Source organism: Typha angustifolia, chromosome 13, assembly GCF_048772165.1.
Source record: "Typha angustifolia cultivar Huaian chromosome 13, ASM4877216v1, whole genome shotgun sequence".
Classification (NCBI taxonomy): Eukaryota; Viridiplantae; Streptophyta; class Magnoliopsida; order Poales; family Typhaceae; genus Typha; species Typha angustifolia.
The window spans coordinates 2,042,940-2,058,025 of record NC_133251.1 but is presented as its reverse complement, the minus strand read 5'-3'; the positions used below and the strand labels follow the sequence as shown (position 1 = coordinate 2,058,025).

At 39.6% G+C, this 15,086-nt stretch overlaps 3 protein-coding genes across 4 annotated transcripts; all 3 read right to left on the bottom strand.

Annotated features, from left to right (window-relative positions):
- Positions 1–176: 176 nt before the first annotated feature.
- On the bottom strand, positions 177–2,740 carry LOC140773369 (SNW/SKI-interacting protein A). Of its 2 annotated transcripts, none has more exons than XM_073115882.1 (2): positions 2,587–2,740; positions 177–2,290 (listed from the first exon to the last, which is right to left on the bottom strand). In XM_073115882.1, exon 2 carries the CDS (start codon positions 2,229–2,231, stop codon positions 438–440), a length of 1,794 nt encoding a protein of 597 aa, XP_072971983.1. In that variant the 5' UTR covers positions 2,232–2,290; positions 2,587–2,740; the 3' UTR covers positions 177–437. The 2 variants fall into 2 exon arrangements, with proteins under 2 accessions (XP_072971983.1, XP_072971984.1); XM_073115883.1 differs by having other exon boundaries at positions 177–2,361; positions 2,587–2,722.
- A 2,655-nt stretch (positions 2,741–5,395) lies between these two features.
- On the bottom strand, positions 5,396–7,850 carry LOC140773963 (cyclin-D3-1-like). Its single transcript, XM_073116760.1, has 6 exons — positions 7,141–7,850; positions 6,767–6,853; positions 6,529–6,627; positions 6,247–6,448; positions 6,023–6,144; positions 5,396–5,863 (listed from the first exon to the last, which is right to left on the bottom strand). The coding sequence occupies exons 1-6, from the start codon at positions 7,453–7,455 to the stop codon at positions 5,642–5,644; spliced, it is 1,047 nt and encodes a 348-aa protein (XP_072972861.1). The 5' UTR covers positions 7,456–7,850; the 3' UTR covers positions 5,396–5,641.
- A 3,256-nt stretch (positions 7,851–11,106) lies between these two features.
- Positions 11,107–14,061, bottom strand: LOC140773769 (universal stress protein PHOS34). The gene is made up of 4 exons (XM_073116495.1): positions 13,739–14,061; positions 13,550–13,653; positions 13,339–13,457; positions 11,107–11,518 (listed from the first exon to the last, which is right to left on the bottom strand). Exons 1-4 carry the CDS (start codon positions 13,944–13,946, stop codon positions 11,443–11,445), a joined length of 507 nt encoding a protein of 168 aa, XP_072972596.1. The 5' UTR covers positions 13,947–14,061; the 3' UTR covers positions 11,107–11,442.
- Positions 14,062–15,086: the final 1,025 nt, after the last annotated feature.

Here is a 15,086-nt window from a genome sequence, read left to right as displayed (position 1 = left end):
TATATTTAACATCGATATATTTAAAAAAAAATATTCCTAGTAGCTGGAAGAAAATCATGTTATATGAGATGCATCAGGTTCTTCAGGTTCTTCAAGCACAAAATTAAACAACAAATACACTACAAATGCAAGAAACCATACTTGAATCAAACTGGTAGCACACCGCAATTGTCTCCTAATCAGAAAACATGCTTTGCCAAAATGCACGCCTAGTCATAACCATTCTTCATGAATACACATCAAGATTCGTAAGTAGGGAAATGTAAATTTAAAAACTCACAAAAGTTTGAGCTCGTAAATTACAACTTGGTCAAAGCATAGCAGTTTAAACAACAACCACACGTAGTTGTAGATCAAGCAAATATACCTTCATTGCACCAATTGTATCCTAAATATAGGTGCTTCAACAACAAATTTATTGGAACCAGGGCAGCTTCTCATCGCCCTCTTTCAAAGGCTATACGACTCCTTCCAGATCCTCCACCCTCATAGTCATCTCTCATCGAAGAACCAGCACTTGCTTTCATAGTTCCTCCACCACCAATCTTCTCCACTGCCTTCTTACCCTTCTTCACCTCAGTCAAGAACTGATCCAAACCGAAGGGATCATTCTCTTCCTGCTTATCAAACTCAACTGGCCTGTCTCTCTTGCTACCAGATGCTCTCTCTGAAACACCAGAGAATGCCTTGTCAGGCTTAAACCTATCTGTCTTTAGGACCTTCTCCAGCTGCTCATCAGCACCTCCATACATATCAGCATCAGCATCCTTCTTAGGCCTGTATAGCGTAGAAAGTGTAGGTTGTGCTGTGAAAAGGCCCTTATCATATATGTTGTACTGGTCATCAGCTGCAAATCCAGACTCCATTCCCTTATCTTGATTAAAGAGCCTCTGGTCATACATGACCTCCCCAGAGCGACCTGCTCCGGTATTTGCCATGCCAAGAGCAACCTTCTCACTGATGTCACGATCCCTATCCCTAGTAATTTTACTCTTCTTACCCATTGCAGCATCCTTCGCTTCCAATCTCCTCTCCCTCTCCCTCTCACGCCTACGCTCTTCACGAATTTTATCACGTTGCAGCCTCTCCTCCCTTTCCTCCCTCGTCTCCTTATGCTGTTCATGGGGCTCAGGCCTCATATCACCATCATCAATCAAACTCTTGTCAGCAGTAACAGCAGCAGCAGCAGGAGCAGGAGCAATCCCAGTCCTCTCTGAACGTGCCTTCTGTGCCAGCGCACGAAGCTCCTGCTCCTTCCTGTCTTTCTCCTTCAACATCAATTCCTTCTGTACCTTTGACCTCATCGCAACCGCTTCTCTTGCCTTCTGCTCCGCCACGTACAGAGCTTCAGAGAGCTTTGCAAAGTTATCATTGATCTGTACATCCTGAAGGCCCCTTCCATCAGCAGCCAGACGCTTGTCCAACGGGATTGTGTACCCTTTTGGATTTTTCCAATTAGATATGCAAGGTGGGATCTTCCAGTCCTGTTGGTCCTTCACAGTGACAGGGCGTGGTGGGGAATGCATGATTGGCACTGGTGGTGACCCTGATGCTTTTGGAACCCTCTTGTGCTTGAACTTTGGTGGCTCTAGGGGGTCTACAGGCATCTCCACCATGCGGATGATCCTCTCCTTCGCTCCGGAATTGAATGCAGCAGACTGCTGTGATGGCTTGTACTTTATAAACTTCGACTCGGAGTCATGTGTCGGGACATTCTTTGGCTGCGCAGCACTCAACCTAACATTGACAATTTTCTCTAAAGCAGCTTTTGTCCTCTCTGTTGTCTCCTCAATCTGCTTCTCATATTCCTCTGATTCAGTCTGCTCCTCAATTGCAATTTTTGGGACAAGGTCCTTATGCTGCGAATACACAATCTTGGAAGCATTTTCATTCTGCTTCACAATAGCATCGAAAGCAACATTTCCATGTGAATCCACAGTGAGAGGAAGGATCTTGGATCCACTCTTCTCATCCCTGCGGCCCATACCAAGCGGGTACTGGCCAACATGGATCTCAGGGAACGCACCCCCATCGCCAAAATCCTCAGGCCTCCGAGGGATGAAACCAGAGCGTTTCCCATAGGGAGGGATGGGCTTCGTCTTGATCACAGCAGAAGGAGCAGAATCCGTCGAAGAGCCATACCTCTCCTTGAACCATGGGTCCGTCGAGTGATCGTAAAAAGATGAGGAGGTAGACTTCGCCGGCGGCAGAAGGTCCTTAAGGGCCGCCATGAGGAAGAACCGACCCGATCGGATACGTACAAAGCAAAATACAGCTTATTCCCTGATATCTGATGACAAGAAGAGAATTTTCTCACCCAACCAATAGATTCCGATCAAGAACACACTTCTTCTTATAAATCTACCAAAGGAAAGGAAACCCTAATTATAGAATAGATGCGAAATCAAAATAAATTAGCGGAAAACATAAGATCCATATAGGATAATAAATCCCCCCAAATCTAAATACTAGTACATGCGGTATCGAACCATCGAAAGAACAAACAAAGGATCCACAACAAAGCGACTAAAATCGATGTGATAACGCAGCAGAAATCATAAACCAGGAGAGGAAATCTCCACTGACCTGAATGAAGGAGAGAGGTAATCGGAATCAAATTGCGCAGAAGAGGATCCTAAGCTAGGGTTAGGGCTTCGGAGCTCCGGGTATGAAAGGCGAACCCTAGAAGAGGATTCAAAGAAAGGAGGATATCGTAAATATAGGTAAAGCTTTTATAAAGCCACCGTGTTACTTATCCAAACTAACCTGGCCCGACTAACTCCAACCCCAGCCGCTATCCGATATTCGTAGGTGGGTCACACATATAGCTAAAGTCGGCGAAGGGCCATGGGCCGTAGTACAACGAGGCCCAATAAAGGGAAATTTGCAAAAGACCCCTTATATTATGGGTTTATTCTGTACTTCGCAAAGTTATACAAGTATGATTACTTAATTTTAGTGTCCTAATTGCATATTCTTTTGTAAACGTTAGATCTTTTTTACTGATAAGGTATAGTTTTGAACCATAAAAAAGTTCATAACGCCGACGTGTAGTTTGCAAAATTTTCCAAAGAGAAGTTATTCTAATCTTATTTATAATGAGTTTGGATTACGAACTTTACGTCAAAAGACTTCTATAATCATCTTTTACTAGTTTTCTTTTTTAATGGTCTTATATGAATATAGAAACGAATCTAGGAAGATAGATAGATAGATATCTACGAAAAGCATGGATATAAATTCGTGTTAGATTCGTCTCGTGGGAATATTTACCCAAATGAGACAGGATCTACGCTACACGACCGTCCGATTCAGGGTGTACGGTCGTGATCTAGAGTCCGAGTAACCAAATCATCCCTATAACGGGCACGAAGGAGGTATAGCTTTCTACTTTTGGTACCAGACGCCGTGGATTCCGCTACGTCAGTTGCTCTCTTGTAGAGTTATATATATCAAGCAATGGTTGAATCGAACTTTTTATTCACAACTCCATCTCTTTCTTCTTCTTCTTCTTCTTCCACTCCTTCTTCTTCTTCTTCTCTGTGATCTTGTTTTGGAGCATGTAGTGGTTGATGAGATTAATGGCTATGCTTTCCACAGGCTTTCTTGAACGATGAACATGGCGTTATGGCTTTCTTCTACCTTGAGCAATGCTCTGGAAAGAAGCCTAAGCTTGTTGATGGTTGGAGAAAGTCTGAGGAAAGCATTACAAAATCTATAAAAGATGACTTCTTTCTTTTATTAACTTTGCCTTTTATCTTGTCGTTGGTATATATGCATCACTTAGAGCTCTCAAAAGATCTTTGGTTATCTATATTTCCACCATTATAGTGCTAGATAATTTCCAGAGTTTCTTCTCTGTTGTCTCCTGATTGAGAGGTACTAGTTTTATATGATCTTTTGGATGTGAATGAGGATAGTGATGATAGTAACAGTTATTCACACATACTACTAAAACTTCACATTGTCTATGATTTTTTTTTTCTCCATCATTTTCTTTGTACAAGATATTATATCAACATATAAAGATCTAGAAAGCAATATTACTCAATGTTACTTAATACATCAATCATCTCTCTCTCTCTCTCTCTCTCTTTCTTATCTCTAAAACATACTCACGAGCACTTGCCAGTTTCTTTCTACCATCCAAATGCTCTCTTTGTTTTCATCAAATCTTATCTTAATTTGGTCCCCAATCTCTAAAAAATGGACATGAATAATTGCACACATAGAGATTGCTCTGTTGCATTGCAAGTAACAATTAACCACAACAGTCAGGCAGTACAGTTTGTTGTAGTGCAAAACTTACAAAAACCAACTCTTTCACATTCATGGACACAGTGTCTTTTTCCATGAAATGAAAGCAAATCAGACAGTCAATTGCCACCATGTGAAGCCTATGTTAAAAGTGAAGATAAAACTGTTTACCAAATGATTTACTCTTTACCTGTTAGATGTTAAATAGGGATATGGTAATAGTAAATTTTACAGCAAAAACAAAATCAAAATCTCATACTGAAGATGTAGGGAAGACCTTGATGGCTATATTTGATTCAATTCATATATGCCAAGAATTACAAATGTAAATTTGTATAAAGAATCAATGATTAAACTTTATATATTCATGATCAATGGACATAAATTATACTTTAGAGGAACAACCTTGGCACACTCAACACCAATTTGATTTTTTTTTTTCTTACTTAATTGACTTGCTTGGTATGATGAATTTGGCAGTATACTCTACCATCTTTGGGTCCTAAATGTGCATTAGTTCAGTCAAACATCCATTCTATATTTTGTCTTTGGATCCATATCTTCAGTATAACATGGTAAAGTAACTACTTATACAAAAGAACAAAGGAAACTACAACAAGATAACTAAAGTTAGAGGGTAAAATTTTTACATCTGCCCATACTTGCATTGCTATCAGTGTTTATTTAAAGATGTGACTATAGTTGAGTGATAGGCAGTAAATATAAAGTTTAAAGCTCTCTTTTGACACACTTATATGAAGTGCATGTGATAGCTTTAATGTGGATCTCAGTGGGCACTTGGCCTTAGGTTATTAGAATAACTTTGGCTTGCATTAAAGAATTCACATGCACATACACTAGAAAGCCCAACTGACCCACATGCTAAACATATGCAATTTGATAAGACCTTTGCAGGATTAGATCATAGGATGTACTTAATGTTACTACCAGCATATGATAAACAAGGCTAAACAAAGAATAATTCCTTCCCTTTTCCACCCAATCAATATAAATTCTGGATTCTCTTTGCCTTGAGGTTTTATATGTTGCATTCCCAAGATTTCTCCTGATCTTGGCCCTTCTTTTATATCACAGGGTAAGCAAACTCCTCAGTCTAAGCAGACAAGCAGTCAAACAATTGATATACAACAACAAACTTAAAGATAAATAATATCAATAATTAATATCTTTCAAAGGAAACACACTCCCTTTTTACTTTCTTTTTTCCCCTTTTTTTGAGATTTTTTTTTTCAAATGGGTAGTGATCACTTTTGATCCAAAAAGTGCTTGCTTTCCCAATCTTTTCACAAAAAAATGGGAATTGCAAGCAAAAATTTTCAAACAGGTGGACAGTACACAAAACTCCCTCCTATCATGAAACTTGTTATCTGCTAAGTTTTCTCCTTTTATTAGCTGGAGAGCTTTGATAACACCTTGCATGTGACCCAACAGTAATATCATCACTCTTATAGCTCAGGGATGCAGCATCCAACACTCCAATTGGGCTTTGTGGCACAGAGGAAATTGGTGAGTTAGCAGTTTTCAGTGACATAGTCCTCATCAATATCATGTCTTGAATCACTTCATAGCATCTTAACACTCTCCCCTGCAATAACCAACATAACCATCAGAAATACTACAAGACAATTCATGAAGCTACAAATTCATATGGAAAAGTTGAAAAAAAGAAGAAGAAGAAGAAGAAGATATCATACTAAAGTAAAGGAGTTGGCACTTTGGCTAAAATTGAATAGCTATCTAATACCTTATCTACATGGATGCAAGAAATTACAGCCTTCTCTACATCTAAAATGTGGGCCTCTCCCAACACAGTCAGTGCAACAGCTGCAGCAATTTCTGAAGGTCTGAAAGCTAGGAAATCAATACCTGCGAATCAACTCCCACAGAATCAGCTATACAATTCAATCCATTCCACAACTTTCACACTCCAGGAAACTTTAACTTTACAGTTGTGAAGAACATATCTACCTTTAGCCATGCTCAATATAAGTTCTGAAGCTTGTGAGAGCAACAACTTCGATGGTACATTACCATCATTCAACTTATAAAGGAAGAAATCAATAAAAGAGAGAGGAGTCACTGATTGCATCCTCCATTTGAGGGTGGTCAGAACCAGAAGCTCCATTCTTTGTATAGTCCTAGCTTCAAACACATACTTCGGTTCACCGACCTATTTCCAAGACAAATTTAGAACAATATTCACAGACAAAAGGATACTTTGGAGGAGAATTATGTGTTTCAACCTCTCACCTGTAAATCCAGGGGTAGAGGAACATCAGTTTCCTCCACCTTGGCAGCTAAGGACAAGCAAGCCACTGCCAACAATTGTGCCATCCAAGCTTTGCCTTGCTGCAATAAGAGATAAACCCAGGGATTAGGCGGTAGAAAAAGAAGTGGGCCACACTGTCTAATTATACATATAAGCTTACAGCAACGAAACCACTATATGCATATAGAAAAAAGTAGAAGAATTTGTGAAGATCCTTACGGGAAGCTCATAGGCAGAGAGAAATCGATCCAAGTAGTTCACAGCTAGGTAGGCACTTAGAGGTCCAAAACTGTAATGGCCATGAACCTGTTCAACAAATCACAGATGCCATTGATCACAAGGAGAATGAGTAATACTAAAGGAAAACAAATCCGAGCAACAACAGTACTTCCATGTATTATATATGCGTTAGATGATTAAAAGCCCCAGATGAAACAGCCTTCGAAACATCAAACCAGATGACAGATGAGGGAAGAAAAAGAACAATGATGCCCAACCAACAGTCATTAACAAGCAATAAGATGGAGCTTAAAAGAAAGGAAACTTGAGGGAAAATCACCAAAAATAAATTTTTTTTAAAAAAAAAGACCCACCTTGCAAATCCAATCAACGGCATCTCTCCTGATGGAAAGGTCCAATCCCCCAGTCACCAGCCTCTCAGCATAGTCCCCCCTCGGCAGATGCTGGATTTCCCTCTCAACCAAGAGGGCCAAGCATTCATCTGACTGCAGTGGAAAATCTAAGAAGAAATCCCCATAAAAACCTCTCCTTTCCCCAAGAACCCAGCTATTCCCCTGCCCATCCACCTCCCCATGGGCACCTATCTCATCATCCTCAAAGCCCAAGATGCTGCTGTTGTCCTCTGAGCAGAGAAGGATGGAGGCAGCACAGTCATAGCTAGGAGCCATTCCTGTGCTTCCTATAGCGACAGAGATGGGCAAAAGGAGTCCTCCCAAGTTATTAGCTTGCACAGGAGAGTTGAAAGGTAGGGAAGAAGAGTAGTAGCAGTAGTAGTAGTAGTAGTAGCAGTAGTAGTAGTATCAACTGTTGTATAGAGAGAGGAAAGGAGGGGTTTTTCTAGGGCATTTTTGTGGGGACAAGAGAGAGGTAGAGGGAGAGAGAGATGAGAAATATGGCAGGCAAAAATAGAGACAAAGTTAGGAGAAAAGGGGGGAGAGGAAATGGATATAGAAAATATTTGATGTGGGCCTTTCTGGCTCCTCCAGTGTGGGTTGCAATCTTGCAATAGTATATACAATGGAGGTTTAGTGGGTGATGGTGATTAAGAACATGATGGTGGGGGATTATGATATGGCAATTGATTGGTTGGAGTGGGGGATCTTTGTTTTAGATTTGTGTATGATGGGGTTGTAAAGAGACATGATTTAGGGGGGAGGTGTGGTTGTGGTGGTGGGCTCTCATCTTTTCAGACACCAAAGCCAAAATTAGCACAAGAACTTGTACATGTTCCTAGTAGCTATCTAGGGTTTGGCCTTTGTGTCCTTATTATCAAATTACTTTAATTGGCATAGCTAAATTTTATAAAAAAAAGTAATTTAGAGATTTTTTTTTTTTTAAAAAAGTGATATTGAATAATAGGTGAAGTGGCAAATATATAATTAAATTAAAATATAATTTAGTTAATTTGCTCAATTAATTAAGAATTTATCTTACATGGGAAATTAACTAAATATATATATTTTTCTCGTATGGGCCTTATTGAGAAAGTGAAGGGTACTATTGGAAAAGGGCCTGGCAGGGGCTGACCAATAAGGAAAGGGCTCTCGTATCCTTACCCCTTTGCAGGACGCGTGCGTCGTCCTAATAGTCCTACCCTATGGGATTAGCACCCGAGTCGTCTACATCCCAAGATGTTGGAATTTTCCTACGACCAACACTGTTTGAAAAGGAGACTTTTATCAACCTTACCATATAAATATTTATGATTTAGCCCTCGTAGTTTGTTTTTCTTAATCCATTAGCTTTTGAATTATAACAAATTAAAACCACATGGAAATAGCATGCACGTTGAACGTGGACCACCTACGTACTGGGCTGTGCTTTTAATGCGTTTACTGCTTACATGCTTGCTTGCTAAGCTCGAGGAGAAGATCCCTTGATCTTTGTAATTATTCCTTCTCCATATGGTCATGATACCTTTCCTAAATTCTACATGCCATTATAAATCCTTCTCCATAATTGGGGACCTTGTTATGGAGAGCCAAGTAAATTTCTGAGTAATAATGATATATAGGACATCAGCCTGAGGAATGTTTAATTACCTCGGGCCATCTCAATAATTGAAGCTATGGAGGAGGTAGCTTATAATTTTATGTGGGCCTAAGCCATGGAATGGGATCACTGTGGCTCCTGTGAGTTTCCAGTGTCTTTTCTACTATTCATCATGGCAAATGTTTATAAAGGTTTTGTTGTGTTGTTTTTAATCCATGGGGATCTTTGGAGTGGATCCTCTTGGGCAGCAAGGAAGTCCTGTGCCCCCGGAGTGGTACTTGGCAGTTCGAGATTGGCTTCTAAATGATCCTTCCTACAACCGAGGCTGCAGTGGATCTGTTAGCAAAGGTAAATGTGCCCCACTGTCACAGGCTCGGAGTGACTCTTTAGGCCTTAGGGGAGATGGAGAATGAGACTACTAAGTAGTAGATCCCACGTACTTATATTCCATATCAACGATTTTGATCACTTTAATATTATCTTATCTCTTTATCTGTCTATCTAAGCTTAGTTAATTAACTATTTTAATCACGTTAAAGGTTAGTTAATTATGTGAGTCTCCAATGAAACTTTGGATTAAAAAAGAAGAGGGAAAATTTGATATGAAAAACTGTGGAGCATCATCTGATGTATGAGCTGTTCTACTGTAACTGTCCCCCTATAAATTTGCATGGCAATGGTTCCGTGACTGTACCGTCATGCATAACACTCTGCTGGTTGTGAGCACTGCAGCGAATATATTGGTGGAAAATGATCTGATTTGGCCATTTGTTAGTTAATACACTGTCAAGATCTGGGCCCCCAGTAGAATCATACTATTTGCTCACATAAACTCTAACTCTCTCTCTCTCTCTCTCTCTCTCTCTCTCTCTCTCTCTCTTCCCACAGTTGCTGGAGTCGTTTCACTCCTTTTCATCAAAAGAAAAGAAAAGGAAATGATTCATTTGTTTGAGTACTCTTCTTTTTCCTCCAATCTACTTTTGTGAACCAAATTCCAATTGGGTTACAAGTGGAAGTCTTCAATTGAGGCTTTAATTAACCATGGCTATGTGCGTGAGAGATGCCCACGGATCTCTACGACCAATCTGGCTTTTCATATTAGAGTTGATGGTGGTGGGCACTTGTGTGGACTCACATGACCTCCTCCTTAGTGTACTATATATTTCTTTCTTCTGGTCTAAGGAGGGGGACTGCTCTTTGCCCATGTTTGAGATTCGAGCTCTCATCGGTAAAGTTGCTAATCCATTCTGCAAATCCTCCTTTTTCTTTTACTTGACCACCACCATTAGTCTTATTATTATTATTATTATTATTTTCCTTTAATTATCTTTTGGACAGGGTAAGCACTAATTTTAGATCAACTCTCTCATTGAGTGTCTTCACTTTGTTATAGTCAACTACACAGTACTCTTGTCTAACGTAGTGTTCCTTGATAATTGACCGTTCTTCTCGGCCTTAATAACTTACTCCGATCATGTAAAATTATGCTATGGTTGTGGACACTAAAAGTGGACGTGAGATCCTTACCTTCTACAAGTGATTTTGTTCCAGAACAGTGAAATAAGAGGGGGGGAAGTCACTACATGGCAAAAGTACACTGAAATTGTAAAGAAAATATTTTCAGCAGAATGACGTCTAGAGTTAGAATCAATGCTCAACCAACACTAACAAGGCTTCCTAAGCAAACAGAATGCAGTAAAGTTTCAGTTACTCCCAGCGGAGGACAGACGAAGAAAGGTCATTGTCTCTCTTCTAATTTATGGACCATTGCCATCTGTCTCCTGACATTAATGAGGGGACAAACACAAGGTTTAAAGACAGCCTAAAAGATAAAGGACCGGCTATTGGCCATAATAACAACACAGAGATAGGGTCAAGGAATGGTTTAGAAAAGTAGGGGCTATCTCCATCCAAGACTTTAATTAAATTCTAGTTCGTGTTCACGTAGAGATCTACAGTTATTGTGGGGTGACTCTAGTTTTGGGCACCCCCCATGTCTGGCCAAGCATCAGCAACCACTGCTTCCCTGTTATCACAAACTTAAAGAGAGCATCCGTACTCTCGACACTAAATGATAAGTTCAGGTCAAACCAATAAAATTCAAAGCAGAAATAAAGGATCTCTGTGTCGGTTAGAAACATAGAGATACAGTTGAGCAACTGTAGCATAAATACAGCTTTGCAAGAACAACCAACATTTACTTCAAAGTGAAAGAGGAGAAGTTCCTAAAAATTGGATAAACAACTACCAGGCAGATAAATCTTTCAGCAGCCAACCAAATAAGGGCACTGGAAATGGCATAGGATTTCAAGGAGACAACACCAAAGGAAAGAAGGAAAAGTAATAGATCAATTTTGATACATCACAATGCTAAATTGCAGCCAATACACGAATATGTTTCGGTGGCTGATACAAATATATCAATGAAATAATGTGCTATCCAGAAGTTTGACAACAATGAAACAGAAAGACTCTTGAAACCAGACGAACCCCAGAGCATCACAACTCTTACAAATGTACAGTACCATCCAGACAGGTGCAGTGCATCGAAAAAGAAATATTGGCAAGAAATATATCTCTTATTATGCAGGCCTCTCAATCCATCGAAAATAGAGAAAACATGGTTGATATGGTAATACAACAAACACACAGAAGAAGGAAACTCAGGTACCCTTTATCACAACAACTGGGCAATTCACATGATTGATGCAATAGTTGCTCACACTTCCCAAGAACATCCTGCACAAAAGACCCACGTTATAATGATTACTGGATCTTTTACAGATGGAAGTTCTTAAATATTCATCACCGTGTCAAAATGTTCTGAATAGCAATATTCAAGACTATTAAGACTTTCCCTGATCTTTTTTTCTTTTTTGGTTCCATTTTGTAGCATTTGAAAACTTGACAAAGAAAAAGATTAAATAAAGTAACTTGATGCAAGGATATTGACCAGGAAAAAAAAAGCTTTTCATTGACATTACGCCGGAAGAATAGAGGGAAAATCCATAACCACACTGCTTTAACTTCTTATGAGCATCTGGCAATGTCCTCCATCATCTAAAGTTTATCATATATTTTCCAACGTAGACCCTTAGGCAAAACCCATGAGGCTCTCTCATCTCCTTAAGGCACAAAATATGGATATTTGAGTGTTGTCCGTGTATATTCAGTGTTGGAAGAAAAGCCAGTAAACTGAGCCCAGATAATGATTGCACTCAATTTGAGTACAAGTTCAATAGTTTAGGATCTCTCTAGGAGCTCTTGTGAGCATTTTAACCAAAGGGGATATCTTTGAAAACTTCATCTTAGTGAGCTAGCAAAAATTAGGATTATAAAAGGACAATTCCAATCAAATGAAGAATAAACTCAATCAAAGATCATGGGTAAATCAATTAGAGATGGTCCATCAGAAGATTGGGTAGAAATGGAAATATATAAAGCAGAGGAGGATCCAAACGGCAGTGATCTCAATGAAACCTTCATGCAGGCATTCAAGGTTAACTATCGGAGTGATCCCCTTGATCAGACATTGCTAATGAGGTTTAGGCTGGAAACAAAGACTTCAACCTTCCCTCTTCTACGAAGCACAGCGATTATTTGGTTTTCTGCAACCCTACACTTTTGGACCAACCATGTTTATTGTCCACTCCCATTTCATGACAGATTGACAGATTATCTCTTGGACCTAGGTGAGAACCAGGCTTAGCAGATAAGGTAAAGGAAGCAAATAAAATTACAAAATGTCATCCTTTCTCACAAAATACAGTGGCTAAACCTAGCTAGCCATGTTTGTGAATTAGACCGGTTTACCAATTCATTCTGTTGGTTTGACAGAAAAGACCAATAGACAAATTGCTAAATTTATATCACCATCTTTTTCATCCCACTCCTTGTCGATCAAACATCTAAACGTAAATAATCTAGGGTTGATCTCTTCGACATTTCCCCACTAATAGTAATATCAGTCAAGTTAACACTTCAGGGGCTGTTTGGTGTGATGTTTCTAAAGATGTCGCATCAATATATATGTTAAGTACAATATTTTGATAATGGATCCCCTTGTGTAGAGTCTATCTAATAATCTAAGCTAACATACTGCATGTTGATAATCATTCAATTAGAATGGATGTCAAAAACAGTTTTTTGATCTTCAATGAGAAATGAAGGGAGCCCTACCTCATTGAAAGGGAGTTATACAACTTCTTTTCTACTGTCATTTGGTAAAAAATTTGACAACTATTTGTTAGTGGCATTTATTTAAAATTGTAGCTATTTCCACAGATGCAGTATCTACAAATACATCCCACCAAATGGGCCCTTAATGCTGCTGTATACTCATGCCGTCAAGCAATAGAAAAGCACAAAGCTTTCCAAGACAAAAGAATTCCCTAATTTCATTACATATGAGAAAGGTCTTCCTATTTCTCACATGTCAACTTCTAATATAAGCATGCATAAGAACTCAAAAGCAATGGGATATTCCAAAAATAAAGCACAAATATTATTCAGCAACTAAGATTACAAAGAAGAAGGACCAACAAGAAAAAAAGATTCACCTCTTAATTGGGCCGATTGTACGACACCCCATCACGAGTAGATCAGCGTGCAAGTTAGCAGCGACCTCACAGATCATCTCCTTCGGATCACCCACTACAACTTCCGTCTTAACATTCACCTTGAATTCCAAGGAAAAAACAAAGAATCAGTTCCAATACAAATTATAACCAATCTAAACGCCACCAAAGGACCAGGGCATCCCAATCTCACGTTTTTCTCCGCACAAATCTGCATCGCGTGATCAATGATCGCCTCCGTGATCCGCCGCTGGTGCGCCTCGATCGCCGCCGTGAACGCCGGCACCTCGACATGACCTTAATCCGTCACAAACGAATCAAAATCGAACAAAAGGCAAGATCCAAGATAAAAGACCAAAGCAAGTTAAATTCTTCAGCTTACTTGGGCCGCCGAAGGGGATGGACCCAGGGTTGAGGCCAGCACCGATGGACGGCGGCGGCTGCACATGGAGAACGACCAGCACACCGGGATCGACGGCTTCGCCGCCGGGGCGTAGCCTGAGGTTGTCGAGCGCCCACCGGAGAGCCTTCATGCTCTCCTCACTGCCGTCGACTGAGACCACCACGCAGCCGAGGTTTCCCGTCGCCATTAGAATTTCGTAGGAGATCGAAAGGGTGGACTCTTTCTTGGTCGAACTCTTCTCGGTCACTCTCTATTATTGCAATTATGTTTTAACTTTAACGCCCGCGCCTGCGCCAGCGCCAGCGCCACATTTTATAGCTTGCTCTCTAGTCTCTTCTCGAGCTTATCCAAACTACTTATTCCCGTGGGAAATTATCGTGGGTTTTATCCAGGAATAAAGCTGGAAGGGCCATCAAGAAACCAAAAACGCCCATAGATTAGCCTATCGGGCCCGATTTATAGCCCGTTATATAAAAAGATATGTATAATTCTGACTCCTGCCATGTAGTTAATCTCATCCTTTTAGGGGCAGACCCACGTGGCCAGGTGCACTCCTCTACCCAATTTAAATGCCTCTGAAGATTCGTTCTTGGGTGCAACTAATTTTAATTCTGGGAACAAAACACTTGCATCTATAACCATCTAAAATCCTTTATTTATTTATTTATTTTCTATGGCATTATGTCAAATTATCATCTAAAATCCTTTTAAAATTAATCATTGTCTAAAGGAGTGCATCATATGTATTGCATAATTAGGACCTGCTTAGATAGCCTTAATTTTCTGTAGGAGTCTTAGGTGTCATTACCCGTTATATTTTGTATGTGCCTCTTGATGTAGCTGTAACTAATTTGAAGAGGTGGTGTAAAATTAATTAGTATGCATTGCCATTTAAAAGGCCTATTGGGTGCCTCAAAGGTCAACTTAATTCGCACACAGACATGGCTCAAAGTTGTGCTCAGATCGCAGTTAGAAGCCTATAAGTATGGTATTATAATATTAATGCTTTGGTAGCTCTTATATGCGAAGAAAACTACTCGTTTTCAAACTGAAGCTGTATACTTTTATATGCCATTTGAGATGGGCCGAAATGGCTGACATAGTTAGTCCCTTTAATTAGCCCCAATAAAAAAGCTCCTGGATTGGTTGGAAATAATGACTCAATCTAACATAAAATCATTTATATATTATATTTTGTTGTGACATAAATGAAAGAGAAGATAAACGTTATTAATGCTTGGATTCTTCTAGATGTTTCTTTTATTTTTGTATTAATGAGAGTAATCCAACATTAATATGAAATTATAGTCAGCAGTGTTTGCTGACT